This window comes from Puma concolor, chromosome A2 (genome assembly GCF_028749965.1).
Source record: "Puma concolor isolate L17-30 chromosome A2, mPumCon1.1.hap2, whole genome shotgun sequence".
NCBI lineage: Eukaryota > Metazoa > Chordata > Mammalia > Carnivora > Felidae > Puma > Puma concolor.
The window spans coordinates 145,022,039-145,048,454 of NC_141668.1; the positions used below are offsets into that span (position 1 = coordinate 145,022,039).

The 26,416-nt window shown below is 36.8% G+C and overlaps 1 protein-coding gene across 10 annotated transcripts in view; it reads left to right on the forward strand.

Annotated features, from left to right (window-relative positions):
• CFAP20DC (CFAP20 domain containing) overlaps positions 1-26,416 on the forward strand; it is a 239,747-nt gene that overhangs the window by 89,824 nt on the left and 123,507 nt on the right. For all 10 annotated transcript variants that reach the window (XM_086697760.1, XM_025916478.2, XM_086697758.1 and 7 more), the window contains one exon: positions 24,605-24,761. In XM_086697760.1, coding sequence (XP_086553886.1) covers positions 24,605-24,761 — 157 coding nt within the window. The remainder of the gene's footprint in view (positions 1-24,604; positions 24,762-26,416) is intronic.

Sequence of the window (26,416 nt, forward strand, 5' to 3'; positions counted from 1 at the left end):
GTAATACAACAGTCAGATATAGGTTGGGAGATTTTATGCCTATTGTGTAACCTCTAAGACCTAAAGCAGCAATAATGTATGGAGATGTAAACTGTAGGTTACAGGCCAAGAAATTTGAGCCTGATATGACTTGACTAGTCTTTCTCAAACTTCAGTTATTTTAGTACTACTCTCATGACTTTACCATGTTTGTGTACAACCTGTGATTAATACTTTCCTTTAAATAACTCACCTTTGGGGATCTTAAATACATTTATTTTAGAAGAAACCTTTTACCACTTACTCAGATGTATGGATGCCAGTATAAGGAAGGATCATGAAAAGTCAGGTGAATATGACACCTGGAAACTAATAAAGCTCTAATAACTGATCCTAAACAAATGGAGATCTGTGATGTGTCAGACAAAGAATTCAGAATAATCTTCTTTTTTTTTTAAATGTTTATTTATTCTTGAGACAGAGACGGAGTGTGAACAGGGGTGGGGCAGAGAGAGAGGGAGACACAGAATCCTAAACAGGCTCCAGGCTCTGCACTGTCAGCACAGAGCCCGACGCAGTGCTCAAACCCACGAACCGTGAGATCATGACCTGAGCTGAAGTCGGACACCCAACCGACTGAGCCACCCAGGCGCCCCCAGAATAATCTTCTTAAAGAAGTTTGGTGACCTACAAGAACATACAGACAGACAACTCAATGAACTTAGGAAAACAAACTACACACAGCACAGGATTTTTGAGAAAGGAATAGAAAACATCAAAAATAAACTAACAGAAATGCTAGAGCTGAAAAATATAGGAAGTTGAACTGAAGAATTCAATAGAGAGCTTCAAAAGCGATTCAACCATGCAGAAAAAAGAATGAGTGACCTGGAGGACAAGGCAATTGAAATTATCCAGTCAGGGGAGTAAAAAGTGAAATGAAATGACAAAAAGTGAAAAAACCCCATGAGAATTATGAGACACAAGGAAAATTTACATTATGGGAATATTCCCAAAATTCACATTATGGGAATTCCAGAAGAAGAAGAGAAAGAGAAAAGGATAGAAAGTGTATTTAAATCAGTAATGGCTCAAAACTTCCCAAACATGGGGAGAGAAATAGATATCCAGATCCAAGAGGCCCAAAGGACCCCAAATAAGACTACACAGACATATTACAGACATATTACAATTACATGTTGAGTCAAAGAAAGAATTTTAAAAGCAACAAGAGAAAATAGAGAAGTTACATACAAAGGAATTCCCGTAAAACTATGGGGAGATTTTTCAACAGAAGCCTTTCAGGCCAGAAGAGAATATGATAAATAGAAAAGAAATATTGATAAATATTAAAAAAAAAAACTTAAAATCAACCAAGAACATGATACCTAGCAAAGCTGTCTTTCAGAAACAATGGAGGGATAAAGCCTTTCCCAGACAAAAAAGCTGATGGAATTCATTACCACTAAACCTGTCTTACAATAAATGCTAAAGGGAGTTCTTTGAGTAGAAATAAAAGTCCTCTAACAACATGCAAATGTAAGAAGGCAATGTAAAACTCACTGTATATGTAATAGAGTTGGAGTCTGTAACAGGGCAATTAGTGGTGCATAATTCATTTATAATAATATAAAATTGCATTCACCCTTCTATGTTTAAGTATGATTTCCTTATTCATCTAAGATTTTTTAGAGTTCAATGTTAGGTGGTTTCCAAGAGTTAAATTGTATGTGAGACCAATACACTTTTCTGTGTGCGGTTAAATGAATCAAATCTGTCTTTACCTTGCTTTTGTGGGTTCAGTCCCCTTTGTCAGTTAACTAACTGAAGTTCTAGATATTTTCTTAAATTTTAACTGATCATTCTGTACATGGCTATAATACACACACACACACACACACACACACACACACACACACACACACAGTGTTATTTGTAGGAATACAGTATTTGAAAATCAAATACTATCTTTCTTTACAAGTGAACCTTGATAACATCGCAAGTGAACTTGATTGACCAATATTTCTTATTTAACAAATAAGTCACATGAATTTGTGTTAGCAGCACCAGGTATCTAACGATACAAGAAGTGTACTGCCGAAACTAAAAAATAAATAGTAATATGTGTAATAGGTCCTGTGGGGCAGTGTTCTTTGATTCATCTACCTCATCTTCCCACTCTCCAGTTAGATGACTCAGTGGAGAATAGTTACATGTAGTTTTTTAAAAATCCTGGTGTGAAGAAAGCAAATTGGTCGCTATTTTAGGTAAGTTTAAGTCATGCTAAATTTTAAAAGGCAAAGCAGTCATAATATTTGTAACATATCTAGAACTTTTTCCTCAATGTGGTTGAATCTAGAAAGAATTGTTCACTTATATTTGAGATAGTTCTAAGCAATAAGCAAAGATAAAATATTTTTTCTATAGTGTTCTGGTTGAATCTGGAAAGAATTGTTCACTTACATTTGAGATAGTCCTAAGCAATAAGCAAAGATAAGACATTTTTTTCTATAGCATTCCCCATCCCAGTGAAATCACCAAGTCATAACTGCTTGTAATGTATTCTAATTATTTTATATTTTGTTAAATACAAACCCATAAGTAATATATAGAAGTTAAGAGCATGGTATCTGAATTCTGACAGTTACTAGTTATGTGACCCTGTGCAAGTTTCTGTTCATTTTCCTCATCTATAAAACGCAGATAATATGAGATATACATCCTATTAAGATTGTTGTGGAGATTTACACAAGTATATAAACATGAGGCTTTTAGAACAGTGCCTGGCACAGTCTTAAGTCATAGATAAGAATTATAGCTTCAGTTTGGTCTTTAGTTGCTATATCTTCCAGGAAGCCCTCCATGATATCCCCTCTGTGGTTTAGATATTTGGGGTATAGTTCACCATTGCCATTCACAAATTCATGATCTTCATAACCCTTCTTCAGTCTGTACCTAAATCATATTTGCTTATGTATCTCCCCGCCTTTAGACTATAAGCTTGTCTTAATTGACTTTTATCCCTAGTCCCTATAAGTACATGGCATGTAGTAAGTGCTCCATAAATATTTGTTCAACCAAATTGGCAAATCTTACTGTGTCTCCTGACATGGGAGAGAAAATAAATGAGTTTGTCATGTACCTTTCTAAATGTGCTTGATAATCCCAGAAGTATTCTGTACTATTCAAACAGATATTTAAAAATTCAGTTCTAAAACTTATACTCCTTTCCCCTCAATCCAAGAGATGCTACAGCGCAGAGTGTCTTTCATTTCCACTGTTAATGCAGTCTATTCCCATTGGGCCCTTATCGAATTAAAGCTGAACCGTGTTTTAGGGGAACCTTCTATAGCAAGAAGTAAGATGAGAGAGAGCACCACCCATTCAGAATGCCATTGCTAGGATCCTCCTTGGTGTTGGTGTGGTGTTGCTCTAGTTCTCTGCTTTTTGCCAAAACTTTCTTCACATCTACTTTCTTAGGAACTGTAGATACTTTGGTGGTAAACTTTGAAGCACAGTATTTTAAAGCTCTTTAGCTAACATTTATAAATCAGAAATTGTCAATATTGTCTGTTGTGCAGTGAGCAGTCAGCTGAAGCCGAGTGGCAACTGCACACTTTAATTTTTTTTTTTAATTTTTTTTTTCAACGTTTATTTATTTTTGGAACAGAGAGAGACAGAGCATGAACGGGGGAGGGGCAGAGAGAGAGGGAGACACAGAATCGGAAACAGGCTCCAGGCTCTGAGCCATCAGCCCAGAGCCTGACGCGGAGCTTGAACTCTCGGACCACGAGATCGTGACCTGGCTAAAGTCGGACGCTTAACCGACTGCGCCACCCAGGCGCCCCCAACTGCACACTTTTAACAGAGCTTTGAGCTCTGTGTGAAGTTTAGTCCTCTCCACTCATAAAGAATGCAGGTGCACTCAGACCCTTCCTGCTTCATACATTTGGGTTATCTACATAGGCCCTCTGAGCATACAGTTTGCAACCTCAATTTAGAGGATAATTGCTAAATACTCCACTTTGCTTTGTTCTTTAGCTAAAACCTTTACATAGCCAAAGGCAGCAAATAAATATTCTTATAGCCACACCAATATGAATATTTATGTATAGGCCACTTACTATTCCAGTTACCATTAAATGTTCAACCTTTCAAATAAAAAAAATTTTTTTCATGTTATTCTTAATTATGAGTGATTCACTTTAACATTTTTTTTTCAACGTTTATTCATTTTTGGGACAGAGAGAGACAGAGCATGAACGGGTGAGGGGCAGAGAGAGAGAGGGAGACACAGAATCAGAAACAGGCTCCAGGCTCTGAGCCATCAGCCCAGAGCCCGACGCGGGGCTCGAACTCACGGAGCGCGAGATCGTGACCTGGCTGAAGTCGGACGCTTAACCGACTGCGCCACCCAGGCGCCCCATCACTTTAACTTTTAATTGCAACAATTTCTTCTTTTAACTTAGGTTTTCAATGGTAAGAGCAATTTGAAAAATTAATAACCATCAGATTAAACAATGGAGATAGCCACTTAGTCAAGACTCACTGAAATCAATCTTCTTTTTCAATATAATTTTAGTTAGTTGGTGATGGTATCAGATGAACATCAATGTCTTGCCACCAAAGTATACATTAATGTATAGTATATCTAATTGTATCTGAATAGGAAGTTCAGGTATGAAATATCATTGAGCATGAATCATTCATTGGAGCTATAAGGAAGTGGTATGATAAATTATAATGCCAAAATCTTTTAGTAACCTTTACCATTCAAATACCCAGTGTTTGTCATTTAAATGACAATTCTTTAGAAGTTGTACTTTCTTTAACCACAACTCTGTTGGATTATGTTATGGCTTTTATTACAAACTGAAAATGTGGTATAATGTTTTTAAAACTTCCCTTCAAAGATCATTTTTCCCATAAAGCTAGTGATATAGAAGTTTTTGGTTTTTAACAGTATTTAATTTCTTGAGTGTCACTGAATGAGAAGGAAATAGAGGAAGCAGGTTTATTTAGACACAAGATCATTTAGATATACATTTAAGATACTAGGGAATGTTTATAACCTTCTGGTGCTTATTTGAAGGTTTGTAAATGTTTTCATTTCCTTTTTGAGAATATCATTTAAAAATACCTGTTTTTCTCAGTCTACTCACCTGTCAGTTTAATATGTATGTTGAAGAAATTTGGGGAAAGAAGAGCAGTCCCATGCCTTCTTTTGCTGGCCCTGAATGGTTATGTGAAGTAGGACCAACTACATAAAAATGTTTGTTCTGGAAAACAGATGATTGCCTCATAAATTACATGAATAGGCACAATATTGTTAGAGTTGAAGTGTGGTCTCTACAGCTAGTTTGTAGGGATTCAAATTCTGGTTGTCACTTCTGTCTGTGAGCCCTTGACCAAGTCAGTTAATCTCTCTGTGCTTCATTTTCCCATCAGTTACGTGGTGACATAAGAGAACCTGCTTCCTAGAGGAGTTGTTAGGATCAAAACAATTATTACCTAGAATAGTGCCAAGCCCATAGTAAGCACTCAGTTAATGTTGGTTGATATAGTTATTATTTTATTTTCTCTTGACATAAATCCATGTTTATCGACTTATGAATATAGTGTCATAATAAACTTCTGAATTTATAGTTCATTTCAGTTGGCAAATATTTATTGAGTCCTTGCTCAGGTCTAGGTCTGTGCCAAATGTTAGGAATCCAAAGGTAAATGACACAGAGTCTTTCTCATCAAGAGATTATACTATGGCAGAGGAGGCAATGTAACACATGAACAATGAATGATAATGGGCTCTGGTGAACACCAAGCTAATCTTAGGAACCAAATGCTATTAAAGGAAAATATCAGATATATCTAGCCAAGTTGGGGGATGTTATAGTGTGTTTGTGACAAATTGTGAATACACAAAAACAAAAATAATGAAAGTTTATGTCACATTTGATCCATTAACTGATTCAAATGTACATAATTACAGTGCTAGAAAGGAAAGCTAGATGAAACCATAAAGGGGATTGAAAGCCATGTTGAGAAGTTTGAATTTTAGCCCATTAGAAATTTAAAAAATATTTAACATGGAGGAGTTTTGTAGTATGATCTGTATTCTAGAAAATAACTATGATATCAGAATGGGAAAAGCTAGAGGCTGAGTGACCAGTTAAGAGGCAATGCAGAAGTGTAGGTGAGATGTATAAGCCTGAATTAGGGTAGTAGCAAAGAAGTAGATGAGGAGGACAGATAAGAAAGAGACTTAAGAAGTAAAATCAGTGAAAAAATGGAGAAAATGGCACTGAGACTCACTGGACTTAACACCAAGTTAAACACTGTGGAATATCAATAAAATTGAAGTCAGAAATATAGAAACTATTCAAACAAAAGCACAGGGAGGAGGAAAAAAGCCTAAAAAGAGATGAGTACTGTCCAAATGGCTTGTGAAACAGTATCAGCCAGTCTAATATGTGTATAATCATAGTAGTAGAAGGAAAGCAAGGAGATTGAGCACAAGAAAATTTATAGACAAGATGGTTAAAATTTTTTAAAATTTGAAAAATATACCCACAGATCCAGTAAGCTCAACAAACCGAGTTGAAGATCACTCAAAAACCACACCACAGCACACCATGCTGTATCATAACTTAAAAAACAAACAAAAAGAAACAACCCTAAAACCATGCCCTTGGTATGTCATAAATTGCTAAAGATCAATGATAAAGAGAAAATCTTAAAAAACATCCAGAGGAAAAAATACATTATACACCAGAGAACAATGATAAAATATATCACAGCTTCCCATCTGAAGCAATGAGAATAAGAAGATAATGGAATGATGCTGGGGAAAAAATTTTTTAAACCTGTCAACCTAGAATTCTTTATTTGGTGAAACTATCCTTCAAAAGTTGGAGCAAAATAAAAACATTTTCAGACTGAAAAGGTGAATTTATTGCCAGCAAACTTGCTCTACAAAAATATTAAAGGAAGTTCTTCAGTCTGAAAAAAATACATACCAGGTAGAAATGTGGGTGTAAATGAGAGAAGAGTGCCAGTAATGTTAAATATGTAGATGAATCTAAAAGATTCTTTATTCATATCATAATTTCTTTAAAAGTATTTGTTGAAAGCAAAAATAATAATGGTATAGAAGAAAAATATATGAAATATATGACATTAACAAAAAGAATGGTAGAGATATTAGTACACGTTTTTTTAGTCTCTTAAGCATGAGATATTCTATTATTACCCAAAGTTAGAGTGTGATAAGTTAAAGATTCATATTGTAAATTGTAGTGCAATCATTAAAAAAAAGGAGGGGAGTATAACTAATCAGCCAATTGATTAGATTAATGGGACACTAAAAATGTATTCAATCCTAAAGAATATAGGAAAGAACTAAACAAAGAACAGATGGGACAGATTGAAAACAAATAGCAAGATGGTAGTCCTAAACTCAAAAACATCAGAATAATTACATTAAATGGAAATGGACTAAACTCTCTGACTAAAAGACAGAGATTGTAGATTAATTAAAAAGCAAGATACCATAGTATAATGTTTATAAGAAAGGTATATTAAATCTAAAGACACAGGTGAAAAATTTAAAAAGAAAAAGGTTATACCATGCAAGCACTAACTCTAAAAAAGCTAGAGTGACTATGTTAATATCAGATAAAGTAGACTGCAGGAAAATGAATATTATTTAAAGAAGCATATTTCATAATGATGAGGGAGTCATCTCATGTAGAAGATATAGCAAACCTAAAAGTAACAGATCCAAAGAGAGAAACATAAATACACAATTTTAGATGAAGATTTCAACATTCCTCTCTCAGATTTCCCTGCATCTGAAGCATCTAAAATATGCAGAATTAAATAATCAAGAGAATATATCAATGACATAAAAAAAATGGACAGTGGAGAAAATAAAACCAAAAGTTTGTTCTTTGAAAAGATATAATAAGTGATAAGCTGTTAGCTATATTAATCAAGAAAAAAAGTACACACATTACCAATATCAAGAATGAAAGGGAAAAGGGAAAATAAAGGAATATTATGAACAATATTTTGCCATTAAATTTGACAATTTAGATGAAGTGGGTAATTTCTGTCAAAGACAAATTACTAAAACTGATACTAAAGGAAATTAAAATTTAAAATAGCCATATATTTACTTATAGGAATTGAATTTGTAATTAACATTCCTGCAAAGAAAATACAGGTCCAGAAATCGACATCCAGGCTTTACGTATAATTCTACCAAACATTTAAGAAAAAAATAATACCAATTTTAAACACTCTTTCAGATAATAAAGGAGAATGAACATTTCCCAAATCATTGAATAAAATGAGGTCAGCATAATTCTGATACCAAAGCCAGCAAAGACATTAAAATCCCCAAAAGAGAACTATAAATCAGTATCACTCATGAACATAAATATATGAATCCTTAACATCAAGTATTCAAGGTTGGTCTTATATTTGAAAATCAGTGTAAGTGATCGCATTAACATAATAATGGAGAAAAAAATCATAAGATCATCTCAATAAATGTAGAAAAATCTTTTAACAAAAATTCATTAGCCATTTATGATTAAAACTTACATCAAACTAGGAATAGAAGGAAGCTTTTTCAACCTGATAAAGGGTTCCCATTAAAAAAAATCTACAACTAAATGATACTTAGTGGTGAAAAAGTGACTGTTTATCCCCTAAGACAGGGAACAAAGCAAGGTTATCTACTCTACTTCTATTCAGCATTGTATTGGAGGTCCCAGCAAGTGCAGTAAGATAATAAAGAGAAATAAAACACATACAGATCATAAAAAAAGAAGTAAAACTTTCTCTCTTTGCAGACAATATAATCATCTAAGTAGACAGTTCTAAGCAATCTACAAAAACTAAACAAAACCTACTAGATTAAGTGAGTTTTATAGGGTCACAGAACATAGCATAGATATAACCAAAGTCAATTGTATTTCTATATATTTCTATATAAGTTGTTTATAGCAGTAAACAATTGAAATTAAAAATTTTTTTAATTTAAATATGTTTTTAAGTTTTTAATTTTAATTCCAGTATACTTCACATAAACAGTTATATTCATTTTAGGTGTACAATATGGTTATTCAACAATTCTATTTTTAATTTTTAATTTTGAAAATATTTACAATAGCATCAAAAATACATAATATTCAGGAATACATTTAATAAAATATATGCTAGACCTCTACACTGAAAAGTATAAAACGTTGCTGACAGAAACTGAAGACCTAAATAAGTGGAGACATGTTGTTTATGGATCCAAAGAATGTATATCCAATCTAATCCCCATCAGAATCCAGCAGGCTTCTTTTTTTTTTTTTAAGTTTATTTTTATTTATTTTTAGAGAGACAGAGATAGCACGAGTGGGGGAGGGGGCAAAGAGAGAGTGAGACAGAAAATCCCAAGCAGACTCTGAGCTGCCATCACAGAGCCCAACGTCGGGCTCGAATTCACAATACCATGAGATCATGACCTGAGCCGAAACCAAGAATTGAATACTTAACTGATTGAGCCACCCAGGCGCCCAAGGCTTTTTTTAATTTTTTTTAATAGTTTTTGCAAAATTTATTAACAAATTCTAAAATATATATGGGAATTCAAAGGTCTTAAGTTACAAAACAATTTTCAAAACGTAAAAATTGTACCTCATGATTTCAAGACATGGTATAAAGCTACAGTAATCAGGACAATGTGTTATTGGCATAGATACCACTAAAAGTTTAGAAATAGACAACACATATAGTCAGTTGATACTCAACCAAACACGAGAGCAATTTAATAGAGATAGGAGCATCTTTTTTCAGAACTAGAACTTCTGAGCATCCATATGGGGAAAAGAAAATGAACCACAACCCATACTTCACACCATTCACGAAAACTAAATCATAGATCTAAATTTAAATGCTAAAAATATAAACACTTTTAGGAGATTTCATAGAACCCAGAAAACATTAACCCTAATAAAGAATAAATTGACAAAAATGGGCTTCAACAAAATTTAAAACCACTCATCAAAAAGACATTCTTAAGAAAATGAATATGCAAGCCACAGCTGGGAGAAAATATCCCTAATACATATATCTGGCAAAAGACATATCCAGAATATATTCTACAACTGTATAATAAAAAAAAATGACATTTTTGAGGCAAAAACAATTGAACAAGCTCTTCGCAAAGATTATGCAATCAAATAAACATGTGAAGAGCTCCAGGGAGCTCCAGCTTCAGGGGAATTCGAATGAAAAACACAGTTACGTTACTTCACCCACTAGAATGGCTAAAATAAAAGACACAGGAAATACGAAATACTTGTGAGGTATAAAGCAATTGTCATACATTTCCAGCATAGATGGAGAATTTCCAGCATAACCACTTTGGAAATATCTTTGGAAGTTTCTGATAAAGTTAAACATTTATCCATTGATCCAACAATTCCACTCCTTGGTGTATACCCATGGAAATGTAAGTATGTGGACACAAAACTACTTGTATGGGAATTTTACAATAGCTTTATTTATAAAAGCCAAAATCTTGAAATAACCCATATGTCCCACAACAGAAGATTGAACAGTTAAATTGTGGTATATTCACAGAATGGGGTACTACTCAGCAAAACAAGAATGGATTACTAATACATGCAACAACGTTGATGAACCTCAAGTATTAAGCCCAGTGAAAGAAGCCATTTACTATGATTCCATGTATATAAAGTAATAGACAAAACTAATCTAAGGTGAAAGAAATTAGTGGTTCCCCTCGAGAGGGGTGAGTTTGAGATTGACAGGGAAGCAGCACAAAAGATCTTTCTGGAGTGACTGAAATACTTTATAACTTGATGGTATGCAGGTGAATGAATGGTCAGAATCATCAAACTGTGCCCTTAAAGTCTGTGTATTTTGTGGTATGAAAGTCAAAAAGATTGTATGGTTAACATATGTTAAGCATATATATGTTAGGCACTATTATAAGTGCTTACATGTATTTAAACATTTAATCCTAACAACTCTGAGAGATGTATTATAATTACCATCATTTTACAAATGAGGAAAGCAAGGCACAGAGAGGTTAAGTAACTGAAGATTATCTAACTGGTAAATGGTGGAGGTGGAATCCAAACCCAGGCAGATAGGCTCCAGAGCCCACACTCTTGCATCCCTAGGAGGAATGTATTTAAAAGGAGTTGCCAGGAGGGTTTAACTGGAGGGAATTTCCAGACAGGTTAAAGAACAGAATATTATAATTAGATAACAGAAAGTAATTTCTAATTCCAAATTTTAAAAGTTAAGTGTTTCAGAGAAATGAAGTTAAATCTCAGGATGTGGCCATCTGAGTGGATTACTGAGTGAAGAGGTGAAGAAGCTTTTGAGGGAAAGGAGGTTAAGGGACTCAGGGTATTGGATAGTACTATAGAAGGTAAGGTGAATCTGGTCCCAGCATTTTTCGGGAATGTGTATGTGGGCTGGCAACAGTGTGTCTGCAGAAGTGGGAGTGACCAGGGACTGAACTGAAGATCAGTGAATTTAAAAGGGTAGAAGAACCTGTGAATGCAATGCCTCAGACTTCAAAGAAGATAGGGTTCCCAATAGGAAGTTTAAGCCCTCTCCCAATGCAACCTAGCCCCATGGCCTCAAAATCAGAGGTTGTAGAATCACATGTGAACTCCATAAGTGAGCTTCAACTCCAGAGTTGAAAGCTACTATCTTAGAGAAAAGCCAGGTTTCAGTTAAAGTAGGGTATTGCAGGACCCTTAGAAAAATACAGAGGATGTAAGTACTTTTCAGTAGTAAGGATTTCAGAGGGCACAGTGAAAGATGACTTGAGAATTAGCAGGAGAAAGATGGGCTGCTATTTCAGGAAGAGACTGTGCTCAATGCAGATTAGGAATGGGAGGTGGGGGTCACCTGCTAAATAGGCATCATGAAGATACGGTATAAGGAGCTTGCTTTTCTGTGGTTCAACCAGGAGCTGCAGCACTAATAGCCCCAACTTCTCCTTAACTTCCCTGTCTCTGTGTAAGGACTTGTCAAGATTTGCTTTTCCTCAGGAAACTGTTTTTTATATAGTAGTAATAGCTAATTGCTTCTCTTGACCACTCAGATATAAAATTGCTATTTTGATTTCTGCTTACACCATTTAATAAACAATATGATGGTGATTGAGATGAATATGGCCATTGTAAGCAGATTTTCTATGGAGATACTAAAGCTAACATGTGAAATATTATTTTAAAGGGCACAAGAATAAACGTCTTTAAACCCCATTCCTTGTTATCATTTTAGGAACACAAAAACAGAATGAGGTTCTAAAATTGTGAGAAGAGATGTACTTTAGGATTGCTAGGCTATGAAATTGTGGTTTCTTATTTGTTGTTTCCTTTTAGAAAGGCACCACTAGCTAGGGCTGTGCGCAGTGACTCAGGCTCTTTCTACACTGGCAAAATGAATCCAATTATCTTCACATCTTTCCTGCAGTAATGGCAAGGAAAATCAGAAAGTGCTGGACGACCAAGAACTTGTTATTGCATGCATTTGACTGGTGTGCGTGTGTGTGTGTGTGTGTGTGTGTGTGTGTGTGTGTGTGTGTGTTCACACAGTCTACTGGCCTTACACCAGTATATAATAAAGCCATAGGGCCAAAACATGAATCTGTAAAACCTAGAAATTCATGCTTTGAATCATTCTTTTGCCGTTTGCCAGCCAGTTCCTTTATGCAGAATTCCATGCTGGAGCTAAATAGTATAAACTCTCTTACTAATTGAAGCAACAAACTAAGCAAAACTGTCTTTTCTCTGTCAGATTGCTGTCTTTCTGGTACATAATTTTTAAGCCCATAATTAGGAATATTGTAAATCAAGAATTCTTTGCTAGACTAGAGTTACACATAGGAAGAAAGTGATTAGAGGTCAAGAAATATGTCAAAAAAGGGATTTTAAGACTGGTTGATCACCAAGAATAAGGAAAATAATATTTTATAAAGAGTAACTATTGGGGTGCCTGGGTTGCTCAGTTGGTTGAGCATCCAACTTCAGCTCAGGTCATGATCTCACGGTTCGTGGGTTTGAGCCCCACATCAAGCTCTGTGCTGACAGCTTGGAGCCCAGCTCTTGGTTAGGATTCTGTGTCTCCCTCTCTCTCTGCCCCTCCCCGGCTTGCACTTTGTCTCTCAAAAAAAATTTTTTTTAAAGAAGAAAAGATCAACTATAATTCAGATAAGCTGCATATTGATAGTAGAGAGTTCATATTCTTCTGAAACTCCCAAAAGCCTATCACAGTGTTTATATGAATAATGAGTTATTTGTTGAAGCTTATGAAAAGTGGAACCTTTACAGATACCAGCTAAAAAACAGTAATTTCTATTTCCTCTAGCCAGTGGAGACTTATGAAAGTTATTCCCATCTTTCTCAGGAGCTACTCCCATCTGTACCTCTAAGAGATGAATTCACTAGTTATCAGTTCCCACACATTTATGGGGTTAGTTGAGTGATTATAAAGTGAGAGTTTGAGGATTTTGCTTGAGGGAGAGCTTGGGAAGATGGTGGAGTAGGAGGACCCTGAGCTCACCCCATCCCACATTTCAACTAGGTATCATCCACATCCAAGTCAACAAACCGGAGGGTAATCTGAAGACTGGAGGAACAAATTCCTCAACTAAATATAGAGAAGAAGCTGCAACCAAAAGTTTAGAAAGGGCAGAAAGGCAGGGGGAGGCTGCCTGCAGGAGGGAGGGAGCTGCGTGCAAAGAGGGCAGAGAAATGGACCCTTGCACCAGGGGGCTCACACAGGGAAGACTAATCCCCATAACATTTGGCTTTAAAAACCAGAGGGCCTGAGGTACCTGGCTGGCTCAGTTGGTAGAGCATATGACTCTTGATCTTAGGGTTATGAGTTCGAACACCACATTGGGTGTGGAGTTCACTTTAAAAGGGGGGAGCACCTGGATGGTTCAGTCAGTTAAGCAGTTAAGTGGCTAAGTGGACAACTTTGGCTCAGGTCACAATCTCACAGTTTGTGAGTTTGAGCCCTGCATCAGACTCTGTGCTGACAGTTCAGAGCCTAGAACATGCTTCAGATTCTGCGTCTCCCTCTCTCTCTGCCCCTCCCCTACTCACACCCCATTAAAAAATGAATAAACGTTAAAAAAAACCCAGAGGGGCTGAATTCCATGAGTTTATAAGACCAGTGGTACCTAGGGCTTTAAAAGTCAGCTGACTCAGTGGTGGGCAAGCCAGGAGGGTGAGTAATAGCTGGGCCTCCACCCTGAAAGAGACAGCAGTCTGCATGGAGAGGCAACAAAAAAAAAACAGTAGTTTGCACAACCATGGGGGCAAATGGGAGACAGATCTGCACATACTGATTCCAGAGCGTGCTGGGGGACTTCTCTGAAAGCAAGGGAACTCGCAGATGCCATTTTCCTCCCCCATCTCCTAGCATAAGTACAGAGCCACCTTTGAGAAGTAGAGCTGCACAGATACTTGCTGCCTGACCCACTGGCAGTGTGCCATGCCCACAGGTTCTGTTGAGAACTAGCCGACTCCAAGCCTGCTGGCTTCAGCCCTCAGCTCAGGACAAATTTTGTGAAAGCCACACAGTGCACCCCACCCACCACCACTGCACACCACGTGCAGTCACCACGCTGGCCTAGACACTGCACCACACCCAACCATGAACCCCAGCCACCCTTTGTGTGCAGGGCCCACCCTGTCCAGTCATCTTTGCTCACCTTCGCACCCCTGGCAGCTCCAGAATGCGGCCTCCACCACTACAGCATTTTGGAGTGCCCCAGTGCAGACTTTGCTGATACTGCCACCCCACTCCCAAATTCCCCGGCAGGCACACCCTCTCAAAGCTGCCATGCCTGGGTCCCACTCGCACCACAGAAAGTAAGCACAGCCGACAAAAGGCAGAGAGTCAGTGCGGATAATTGCACTGAAAGGAAAAGTGGCTCAGACATAGCAGCAGGGTATAAGCAACACATACAGGATGCTCTCCTGAAGTGCCAGGTTTAGGTGAACAGGGGATACTACACTGCAGGGTGCCCCAGGACCTCTTCTTTATAAAGTCACTACTTTCAAGTTCAGAAGACAAAACTGACTTTCGTAACACACAGAAACAGACATAGAGAGGCAGACAAAATGAGACTAAAAATTTATCCCAAGTGAAAGAACAAGACAAGGCTACAGCCAGAGATCTAAGTGAAATGGACAAATAACATGCTTGACAGAGAATTTCAAACAGTGACCATAAGGATAGTTACTGGACTTGAGAAAAGAGTGGAAGGCACGAATGTGACCCTTAACATAGAGACAAGGAATAACTTAGAGATAAAGGATTCAGAAAAAGAAATGAGAAACACGCTTGATGAAAGGAATAGCAGGATGGAAGAAGCAGAGGAGCAAATTAGTGATGTAGAAGACAGAGTAATGATAAGTTATCAAGCTGAATAATAAAGATAAAAAAGAATTACACAAAACAAGAGTAGACTTAGGTGGACTTAGTCACTTACAGTGACTCCATCAAATGTAATAACATTCATATTTATAGGAGTCCCAGAAGAAGAAGAGCAAGAAAGGGCAGCAGAAAGTTTATTTGAAGAAATAATATCTGAAAACTTGCCTTATCCAGGAGGCACAGAGAACTCTCCTCAAAATCAACAAAAGCAGACCCACACCATGACATATTGTAATTGAACTTGAAAAATATAATGGTAAAGAAAAAAAATCTTAAAATGAGCAATGCGAGAAAAGTCATTAACTTACCAGGGAAAACCCATAAGTCAAGCAGAAATTTTTCTACAGAAACTTTGCAAGTCAGAAGGGAGTGTCATGATATATTCAAAGTGCTTAATGAGAAAAATTTGTGGTCAAAATGCTCTATCCAGCAAGGTTGTCATTCAGAATAGGAGAGAGAGAGTTTCCCAGGAAAATATAAACTAAAGGAGTTTGTGACTACCAAGCGAGTCCTGCTAGAACTATTAAAGAGGACTCTTTGACTAGAAAGAAGAGACGAAAAAGGATAGTATGATGGTAGAAAACACAAAAATAATGAAAATGAATATTTCTGTAAAAACTAAGTAAGGAATTCAAAAGGGGAGAATAAAATATAATAACATATACCTAAAGTCTGGGGAGGAGAGGAGAAAAGAATGGATTCATACCTAAATGACCATCAACTTAATATAGACTGCTATATGCGGAAGCAGTTATATACAAACCTAATGGTAACCATATATCAAAAGCCACTAATAAATAAACATGCAAAAAATAAAGAAAAAGAAACCCAAATATATCACTAAAGAAAATCATCCAAATGTGAAAGAGAGAAAGTCAAGAAAGGATCAGAGAAAATCTCCAGAAACAAAATAATAATAAAATGGTACTAAACACGTATCTATCAATAATACTCTGTAAATGGACTAACACTCCAGTCAAACGACATAGGGTGCCAGAATGGATACAAACCATATCCACCAATACAGTGCCTACAGGAGACTCATTTTAGACCTAAAGACACCTGCACATTGAAAGTGAGGGGGATTTTGATAGTGCTGCTATCAGCAATAGTCAAATTATTGAAAGAGCCCAAATGCCCATCAACTGATGAATGATAAAGAAGATGTGGTATATACATACAATGGAATACTACTTGGTGATGAAAAAGAATGAAATCTTGCCATTTGCAACAATGTGGATGGAACTAGAGGGTATTATGCTAAGTAAGATATGTCAGTCAGAGAAATATATATGATTTCACTCATGTGGCATTTGAGAAACTCAGCAGATGAACATAGCAAAAGCGAAGGAAAAATAAGATAAAAACAGAGACGGAAATCATAAGGCTCTTAAATACAGAGAACAAACTGAGGGCTGCTGGAGGGGAGGTGAGTGGGGGGTGGGTTAAATTGGTGATGGACATTTAGGAGAGCACTTGTTGGGATGAGCACTGGATGTCATATGTATGAGATGAATCACTGGTTCTACTCCTCATGCCAAGACTACACTGTACGTTAACTAACTTGAATTTAAATTTTAAAAAAATGAGGGAGATAGAGAAACATTTATCACACAAATGGATGTCAAAAGAAAGCTGGAGGAGTAATACTTATATTGGACAACTGGACTTTAAAACAAAGACTATAATGAGAAAAAGAAGGGCACTATATCATAGTAAAAGGGACAACCCAACAAGAAGATCTAACAATTACAAATATTTATGTACCAACATGAGAGCACCCAAATATATAAAACAATTAACAACAAACATAAAGGAACTCATTATAACAATACAATAATAGGGGACTTTAACACCCCATTTACTTCAATGGGCAGATCACCTAAATAGAAAATCAACAAGGGAACCATGGCTTTGAATTGCACACTGTACCAGATGGACCTAACAGATATCATCAGAAACAGCATCCTAAAACAGCAGAATACACATTCTTTTCAAGCGCACACAAAACATTCTCCAAAACGGATCATGTATCAGGCCACAAAACAGGCCTCAACAAATAAAAGAAGATTGAAATCATACCATGCACATTTTTATCCTAACCACAACCTGTGAAACTAGAAGTCAGCCACAAGAAAAAATCTGGAAAGACCACAAATACATGGAGGTTAAATAACATTTTACTAAACAATGAGTGGGTAAAACAGGAAATAAAAGAAGAAATAAAAGAGTACATGGAAACAAATGAAAATGAAAACACAACAGTCCAAAACCTCTGGGATGCAGCAAAAGTGGTCCTAAGAGGAAAGTATACAGCAATATAGGCCTATCTGAAGAAGCAAGAAAAATCTAAAATGACCTAAACTTACACCTAAAGGAGCTAGAGAAAGAACAACAAACAAAGCATAAAGCCAGCAGAAGGAAGGAAATAATAAAGATTAGAGAAGAGACAAATGATACAGAAACAAACAAACAAAAACAATAAAACAGATTAATGAAACCAGGAGCTGGTTCTTTGGAAAAAGTCAACAAAATTGATAACCTCTAGCCAGACTTATAAAAAGAAAAGAGAAAGGATCCAAATAAATCACAAATGACAGGAGAGAAATAACAACCAAAACCACAGAAATACAATCATAAAAGAATATTATGAAAGAATATATGCCAACAAATTGGACAACCTGGAAGACATGGATTAATTCCTAGAAACATATAAACTACCAAAACTAGAACAGGAAGAAATAGAAAACTTGAAGAGACCAATAACCAGCAAAGAAATTGAATCAGTAATCAAAAAACTCCCCAAAAAACAGAAGTCCAGGACCATATGGCTTCACAGGTGAATTCTACCAAACATTTTAAAAAGTAGAAAAGGAAGGACAGACAGCTTTCTCTTTTTTTTATTTTTTAATGTTTATTTATTTTTGAGAGAGATCAAGTGCAAGCAGGAGAGGGACAAAGAGAGAGAGGGAGACACAGAATCTGAAGCAGGCTCCAGGCCCTGACAGCTCTGAGCTGTCAGCACAGAGCCTGATGTGGGGCTTGAACTCACGAACTGTGAGATCATGACCTGAGCTGAAGTCGGATGTTTAATTGACTGAGCCACCCAGGGCCCCCCAGACAGCTTTCAAATTCATTCTATGAGGCCAGCATTAATCTGATACCAAAACTAGATAAAGACACCACACAAAAAAAGAGAACTACAGGCCATTATCTCTGATAGACATAGATACAAAAAGTCCTCTATAAAATACTAGCAACCCGAATCCAACAATACATTTAAAACAATCATTCCGGGCGCCTGGGTGGCTCAGTCAGTTGTGTCAGACTTCGTCTCAGGTCATGATCACACAGCCCATGAGTTTGAGTCCTGTGTCGGGCTCTGTGCTGACAGCTTAGAGCCTGGAGCCTGCTTCAGATTCTGTGTCTCCCTCTCTCTCTCTCTCTGCCCCTCCACCACTCTCTCTCTCTCTGTCTCCCAAAAATAAACAAACATTAAAAAAAATTTTTTTAAATCATTTATCACAATCAAGTGGGACTTATTCCTGGGTTGAAAGGGTGTTTCAATATTTGCAAATCAATTAATGTGATATATCACATAAATAAAAGAGAGGGTAAGAACCATATAATCATTTCAAAAGATGTAAACAAAACATTTGACAAAGTACAACATCCATTCATGATAAAAATCCTCAACAAAGTAGGTTTAGAGGGAACATATCTCACCATAATAAAGGTCATATATGGAAAACCCACAGCTAATATCATCCTAAATGGGGAAGAGTTGAGAGCTCTTCCTCTCCAGACAGGAACAAAACAGGAATGTCCACTCTCATCACTTTATTCAACATAGTACTGGAAGTCCTAGCCACAGCAGTCAGACAACAAAAAGAAATAAAAGATATCCAGATCACCAAGGAAGAAGTAGAAATTTCAGTATTTGCAGATGACATGATACTATATATTTAGAAAACTCAAAGGACCTCACCAAAAAACTGCTAGAACTGATAAGTGAATTCAATAAAGTTGCAGGATACAATACCAACATATAAAATCCATTGCATTTCTATTTACCAATAATGAAGCGGCAGAAAGAGAAATTAAGGAATCAATCTCATTGTACCAAAAACAATAAGATACCTAGGAATAAACCTACCAAAGAGATGAAAGACCTGTATGTACTCAGAAAACTATAAAACACTGATGAAAGAAATGAAGATGACACAAAGAAATGGAAAGATGTTCTATGTTCATGGATTGGAAGAACAAATATTGTTAAAATGTCTATACTACCCAAAGCAATCTACACACTTAATACAATCCATATCAAAATACCAACAGCATTTTTCACAGAACTAGAACAAAGAATATTAAAATTTGTATAGAACCACAAAATATCCCAATAGTCAAAGCAATCTTGAAAAGCAAAGCTGGAGGCATCCCAAATCTGTACTTCAAGTTATATTACAAAGCTGTAGTAATCAAGACAGTATGGTACTGGCACAAAACAAGACACATAGATCAATGGAACAGAATAGAAAACCCAGAAATGAACTGGCAGTTATATGGTTAATTAATCTTTGACAAAGCAGGAAAGAATATCCAATAGGAAAAAGACTGTCTTTTCAACAAATGGTGTTAGGAAAACTGCACAGCAACATACAAAAGAATGAAATTGGACTTTCTTACACTAAACACAAAAATAAATTCAAAATGGATTAAAGACCTAAATGTGAGACCTCAAACCATACAAATCCTAGAAGAGAATAGAGGCAATAAATTCTTTGACATCAGCCATAGCAACTTCTTTCTAGGTATATCTCCTGAGGCAAGGGAAACAAAAGCAATAATAAACTATTGGGACTACATCAAAATTAAAAGGTCTGCACAATCAACAAAACTAGAGGGCAACCTACAGAATGGGAGAAGATATTTGGAAATGATATTTGATGAAGGGTTAATATCCAAAATATAAAGAAACTATACAACTCAACACCCCAAACCAAACAATCCAAGTTACAAAAAATGGGCAGAAGACATGAATAGACATTTTTCCAAAGAAAACAGACAGATGGCCAACAGACACATGAAACAATGTTCGGCATCACTTATCATCAGGGAAATGGCAAATCAAAACTACAATAAGATATCACCTCACACCCGTCAGAATGGCTAAAATCAACAACACAAGAAACAACAGATATTAGCAAGGGTGTGGAGAAAGGAGAATGCTTTTGCACTGTTGGTGGGAATACAAACTGGTGCAGCCACTCTGGAAAACAGTATGAAGGTCTTCAAAAAGTTAAAAAATAGAACTACCATACAATCCAGAAATTGCACTAGTAGGTATTTACCCAAAGAATACAAAAATACTTCAAAGTAATTCAAAGGAATATATGCACACCAGTGTTTAAAGTAGCATCATCTACAATACCCAAATTATGGAAACAGCCCAAGTGTCCATTGACTGATGAGTGGATAAAGAAAAAGTGGGGTGTGTGTGTGTGTGTGTGTGTGTGTGTGTGTGATGGAATATTACTCAGCCATAAAAAAGGAATGAAATCTTACCATTTGCAGTGACTTGGGATGGAGTTAAAGAGTATAATACTAAACAAAATTAAGTCAGATAAAGACAAATACCATATGATTTCACTCATATGTGAAATTTAAGAAACAAACAAAGAGGAAAAAAAGAGCAAACCAAGAAACAGACTCTTAACTATAGAGAGCAAACTGATGGTTACCAGATGGGTGAAATAGGTGATGGGGATTAAAAAGTGTGCTTGTGACGAGCACCAGGTGATGTATGGAAGTGTTGAATCATCATATTGTACACCTAAAACTAATGTAACACTGTATGTTAACCAACTGGAATTAAAATAAAACCTTAGAAAAATAAAATGAAAGATTGAAAGTATGTGTGTTGGCATGTATGTATATGTATGTCTTCATACATCATGCACATACACATGCAGATCATTATTTGTTGAGTACTTTCTATGATGCATGAATCCAGGCAGAAGAAATAAAAGCAGCTTGACTATGATGGATAAGAAAAGTGTGTTATGGGTAAGGGCCTGGTTTCCTGGGACTCAGAGTTTTTGAAGAAAGTGGACACCAATTCCCAAGCCAAGCTGATGGAGTCTGATGGGGTATACAGGTGCAGCCAGTAGGAGGGTTCACAGAAGTAGGGAATAAAGGGCAGGGCCCTGAGAAGAAATGACCAGCATGTTCCCATGTCACCTTGGACCTGGAAACTATTATTCCTTGTTCAACTCAAATGTCACCTCCAAGCCTTTCCTTTCCTAGATATAGGAAAACTTGGATTCAAATGCAATAAAGCAGATAATTTTAAAAGCAATCATTAACCCTAGAATTACAAAGAAGTTGCATGATAACCCTAGAATTACAAAGAAGTTGCATGAAGAAAGGTAATCATAGAGCATCACTTGGCTTAGCTGTGTACAGTATTTACATAGTCACAAAAAGGAAAACACAGAATATTAATTTTGAAGAAAAAGAAAAAAAGAAAGAGATAATTACCTATGGAGGATGAAGTAGAGGAAGTAGAGTGTTAAGTGAACTACAAGTCTTATCTACCATAACAGGAAAACAGTACCTAATGTCTAAAATTGATAAATCGGGCGCCTGGGTGGCGCAGTCGGTTAAGCGTCCGACTTCAGCCAGGTCACGATCTCGCGGTCCGTGAGTTCGAGCCCCGCGTCGGGCTCTGGGCTGATGGCTCAGAGCCTGGAACCTGTTTCCGATTCTGTGTCTCCCTCTCTCTCTGCCCCTCCCCCGTTCATGCTCTGTCTCTCTCTGTCCCAAAAATAAATAAAAAAAACGTTGAAAAAAAAATTTTAAATTGATAAATCAAAAGGTATTATTTAAAAATACAGAGAGAAGAAATAGTTAAGAGATGACAGTATGATCAGAAGAGTGGAGAAATGACAAGAACTACATTTTGTATAAAATTTGCTATGTTTGGGCTTATATTTACATATAATATCATGGCATTTTTTAAATGTTTTTTTTAAGAAGTCTTTCCTGGGGCACCTGGGTGGCTTAGTCAGTTAAGCGTCCGACTTCATCTTGGCTCATGATTTTGCAGTCTGTGAGTTCAAGCCCCACATCAGGCTCTGTGCTGACAGCTCAGAGCCTGGAGTCTGCTTCAGATTCTGTGTTTCCCTCTATCTCTGCCCTTTCCCCACTCATGCGCTCTCTCTCTCTCTCTCTCTCTCTCTCAAAAATAAACATTTAAAATATTTTAAAATGAAGCCTTGCCTGAGCCTTCCCATCCTCCCACATTGAGCCCCCTCTGCAATAACGGTTCATACCAGATGCCACATGTCTGCCTCCCTTCCCAGACTGGAAGGACTCTCTTATTCATTTCTGTATGTCAGAGTCACACCCAGTGACTTCTCTTAGCACCTGTGCTTAGCACCTGTGAGGAGGAATGGATGAATACAGTTACTGTTGGGACAGACTAGCTGAATGATTGCAATTGGTACATAATCTAAGTCTTTTAAGAATAGGAACCACATAACAACAATGGTGATGTTAATAATGTTAATAATTATTATTGGATAGCTGGAAACCCCAGTAGCACCATCCCCTATAACCTGGATTTTACCAAACCCTGATGTTTCATTTATTCCATGGCATGCCTACTGGACTTGTCCCTTATATCCCACCCCCAATACTAGCCCTCTACAAGACCCTCCTCATGTCATGCTTAAGTGACTGACTGACTGACTGACTGACTGACTGACTGACTAGTCTTCCTGTGCGTCAGTCTGTCTCCACTCTACCTCAGCCTTCCTCCCACCCCCAAATATTCCTGCATCAGGGATACTCTAGAATTCCCAGTACTCCATTCTTGTCACATTCTCCTTCAAGAGCTGCAATGACACCTTACCCTCTGGAGTCCAAGGTTCTCCTGATCTTTCTGCCCCTCCAGAACCTGGCTTGCTGGCCCATCCAACATTACCTCCCACACCTCCCCGGAGCTCACCACCTGCAGGTCAAGCGAGTCTCATTACCACATCACAGTCAGCCCTCCTTCCCACCTCTTATTCCACCAGACTTCTTTTCACCCAAAAAACAAGAGCATCCCCATTGCCTGGGAATATAATTCTACTCTTGAGATACCTATGATTAATCTTCCTGTATTTAATCAGTAACTTGCTGCAATCTGTCTTACTTTTCTCCTGTGGAAAAACCTCAGGTTTTCCTTCATAATAAAATCGACATTCCTGAATAGAATATGCCTTTATAAATAGCATCGTTATCTCTTTTATAAATAAATATAACTTTCAATTTTGACAGATTAATAAGATGAACCTTATGTAAACTGATATTTTAAAAGAAGTACAGACAACTTTAAATACTACTGTGCTTTTAATTTCAAAAATTCTTTTTCCTGTTGTCCTGCAATCTTCAATATGTCTTAATTTCTCACTAAATGATTATTTTCTCCTTTTCTTTAACTCAGTCAGACCATTTAGAGAATTCATTTGATGAAGTATTGAGGAGTCTAATTGTTTAATGGGCAGAAATTAGTCCCTGCAAAGAGTACTTTAAAAACTGGCAAATACCAGGCATAATTACAAATTCTTTAGAAGAATCTATTTCTGTACAATAGGTTAATTGGTTATAAGTAGACAGCACCGGCCACAATTTAAACCCGGCTTCCAATTTCATCCATGATTTTTTTTAACAAATATAAGTGGCTAATTATGATCAAATTAGTCCCCTTGAAGGAACAATTGGCTACTTATCCCTGATTTTCAAGATTTAAGTGGTCTAACGCACCTGCAATTAGCTTCCCACTAGCATACTGCCTACAGATCCAGAGTTATTTCCCAAAGTTGTCAAAATCTTGCCTTGTAATGAGAACTCTACAGTCAGATGACCAATGTATAGTTTAGATTACGATGACTTCTTTGGAAGAATCAATGCAATTTTTAAGAAAACTGAAGCCAAAATAGAGATTTGCTTAAGGGGGAAAGTTGTTTTGGGGCAAGTTGATCCAGATAATTGCCTCCACTCTCTGGACTACCCACATATAGATGGCTTGTTCACCTATGTGATTATTGAAAAGTACTTACCCTTCTTTCCTTTATTTTAGTGGTGCAATCTATGTATAGACTTGGTAGCATTTACCAGTGAAATATTCAAGGGAGCAGTTTTCCAGTCATTGGATGGAATTATTGTCTCTGCTAACTGTAAGCTACGGAAGATCTTTACTTTAAAATGCAAGCCTCAAGACACTGTTGATAAAGACGGTATGTTCAAATTGCTACCAAGATTTTTAAATTCTCCAATGTGTTTTTAAAAATTAGACACACCTGGGGCGCCTGGGTGGCGCAGTCGGTTAAGCGTCCGACTTCAGCCAGGTCACGATCTCACGGTCCGTGAGTTCGAGCCCCGCGTCGGGCTCTGGGCTGATGGCTCAGTGCCTGGAGCCTGTTTCAGATTCTGTGTCTCCCTCTCTCTCTGCCCCTCCCCCGTTCATGCTCTGTCTCTCTCTGTCCCAAAAATAAATAAACGTTGAAAAAAATAAAAATAAAAATAAAAATTAGACACACCTTTGGATAGTATGAGTACATGGAAATGGTTTTTCATGTTATTGTGGAATAAACACTTAACATGAGATCTGTCCTCTTCACAAACTTTTAGGTGTATAACATGTTATTGTTGACTACAGGTGCAATGCTGTATAGCAGATCTCTAGAGCGTTTTCATCTTGACCAAAACCCATCGATTAGTAACTCCCATTTCCCCCCTCCTCAACTGCTGGTAACCACCATTCTACTCTGATTCCATGAATTTAATTATTTTAGTTGCCTTATATAAGTAAAATCATACAGTATTTGTCTCTCTATAGTTGGCTTATTTCGCTTAGCCTAAGACCTCATGATTCATCCATGTTGTAGCATATGTCATTCTTTACTCTGAATCACGTGTTTAAATATAGCTGAATGTCACAAAGATATCTTTTTTATTTTTGTGGTTATTTTTCTTGTTTGTTTATGATAGCACTTACCATGCGAATCCGTCGAGGTTCTTAGTTGCAAGCGATGGAGTCCTGTCTAGGTAGTTGAAACAGAAAAAAGAATTTATTTAAGGAAATTAGCCAGTTCATAGAACCTCAAGGATGTCCAGAAAATCAGGCTTAGAGGCTACAGCCAAAAACAAACGCAGCTCCCACCACAGGACTGCTCCAAGGAAGACCCCCAATAGCTACTGCAACTGGGCAAAGACTCTGTAGGTCTGACTGTACTGTCTGACTTGTAGAGGCTAGGTCACATGCTGCAAGGGAGGCTAACAAAGCAAATGTCTGATTTCCAACTAAGGAGATAGGACTCATTGATGTAGTAAAATCACCAAATTAACAAGGGTGTTCAAAAGATGTCAACATTCAAAAAGCTCTGCTATTGTCCAACGTATACTATCTCATTATTCTGTGGTTATTTCATGAACTCATTTGGGAGAAATTACATTTATATATTAATTTTCCAATAATCATGTTAAAATAGAAAGATGATTGAGTTATTCCTCATATTATTTGTAGAAAGATTGGAAATATACACATTGATTATTCATTATATGATTAATAAATATATTCTGCAGATAACTGAACTGTCCAGAATTTATAAGATGGCACAAACTCTCCTAAGATAGTCTTAAACAACTGAAAGTATTGAGAGAATACTGATGCTTCCTTTTGATTTTTGTCTGGGGTTATTTTTAACAAAATCAATTTTTCTAGAAGCCCAGGAAACAGAGCAGCACATAAGATGGCAAAGGTGATTTCTTAGAAGTTTGTATAAAGTAGACTTTAGACTTGTGCTCTGTCTGGATGAGTGTCTGAGAAATCCTTGTGTGGTTCACTCTGTGGAACAAGAAACTGTGCCTATAAATTTCATTTGATAACAAA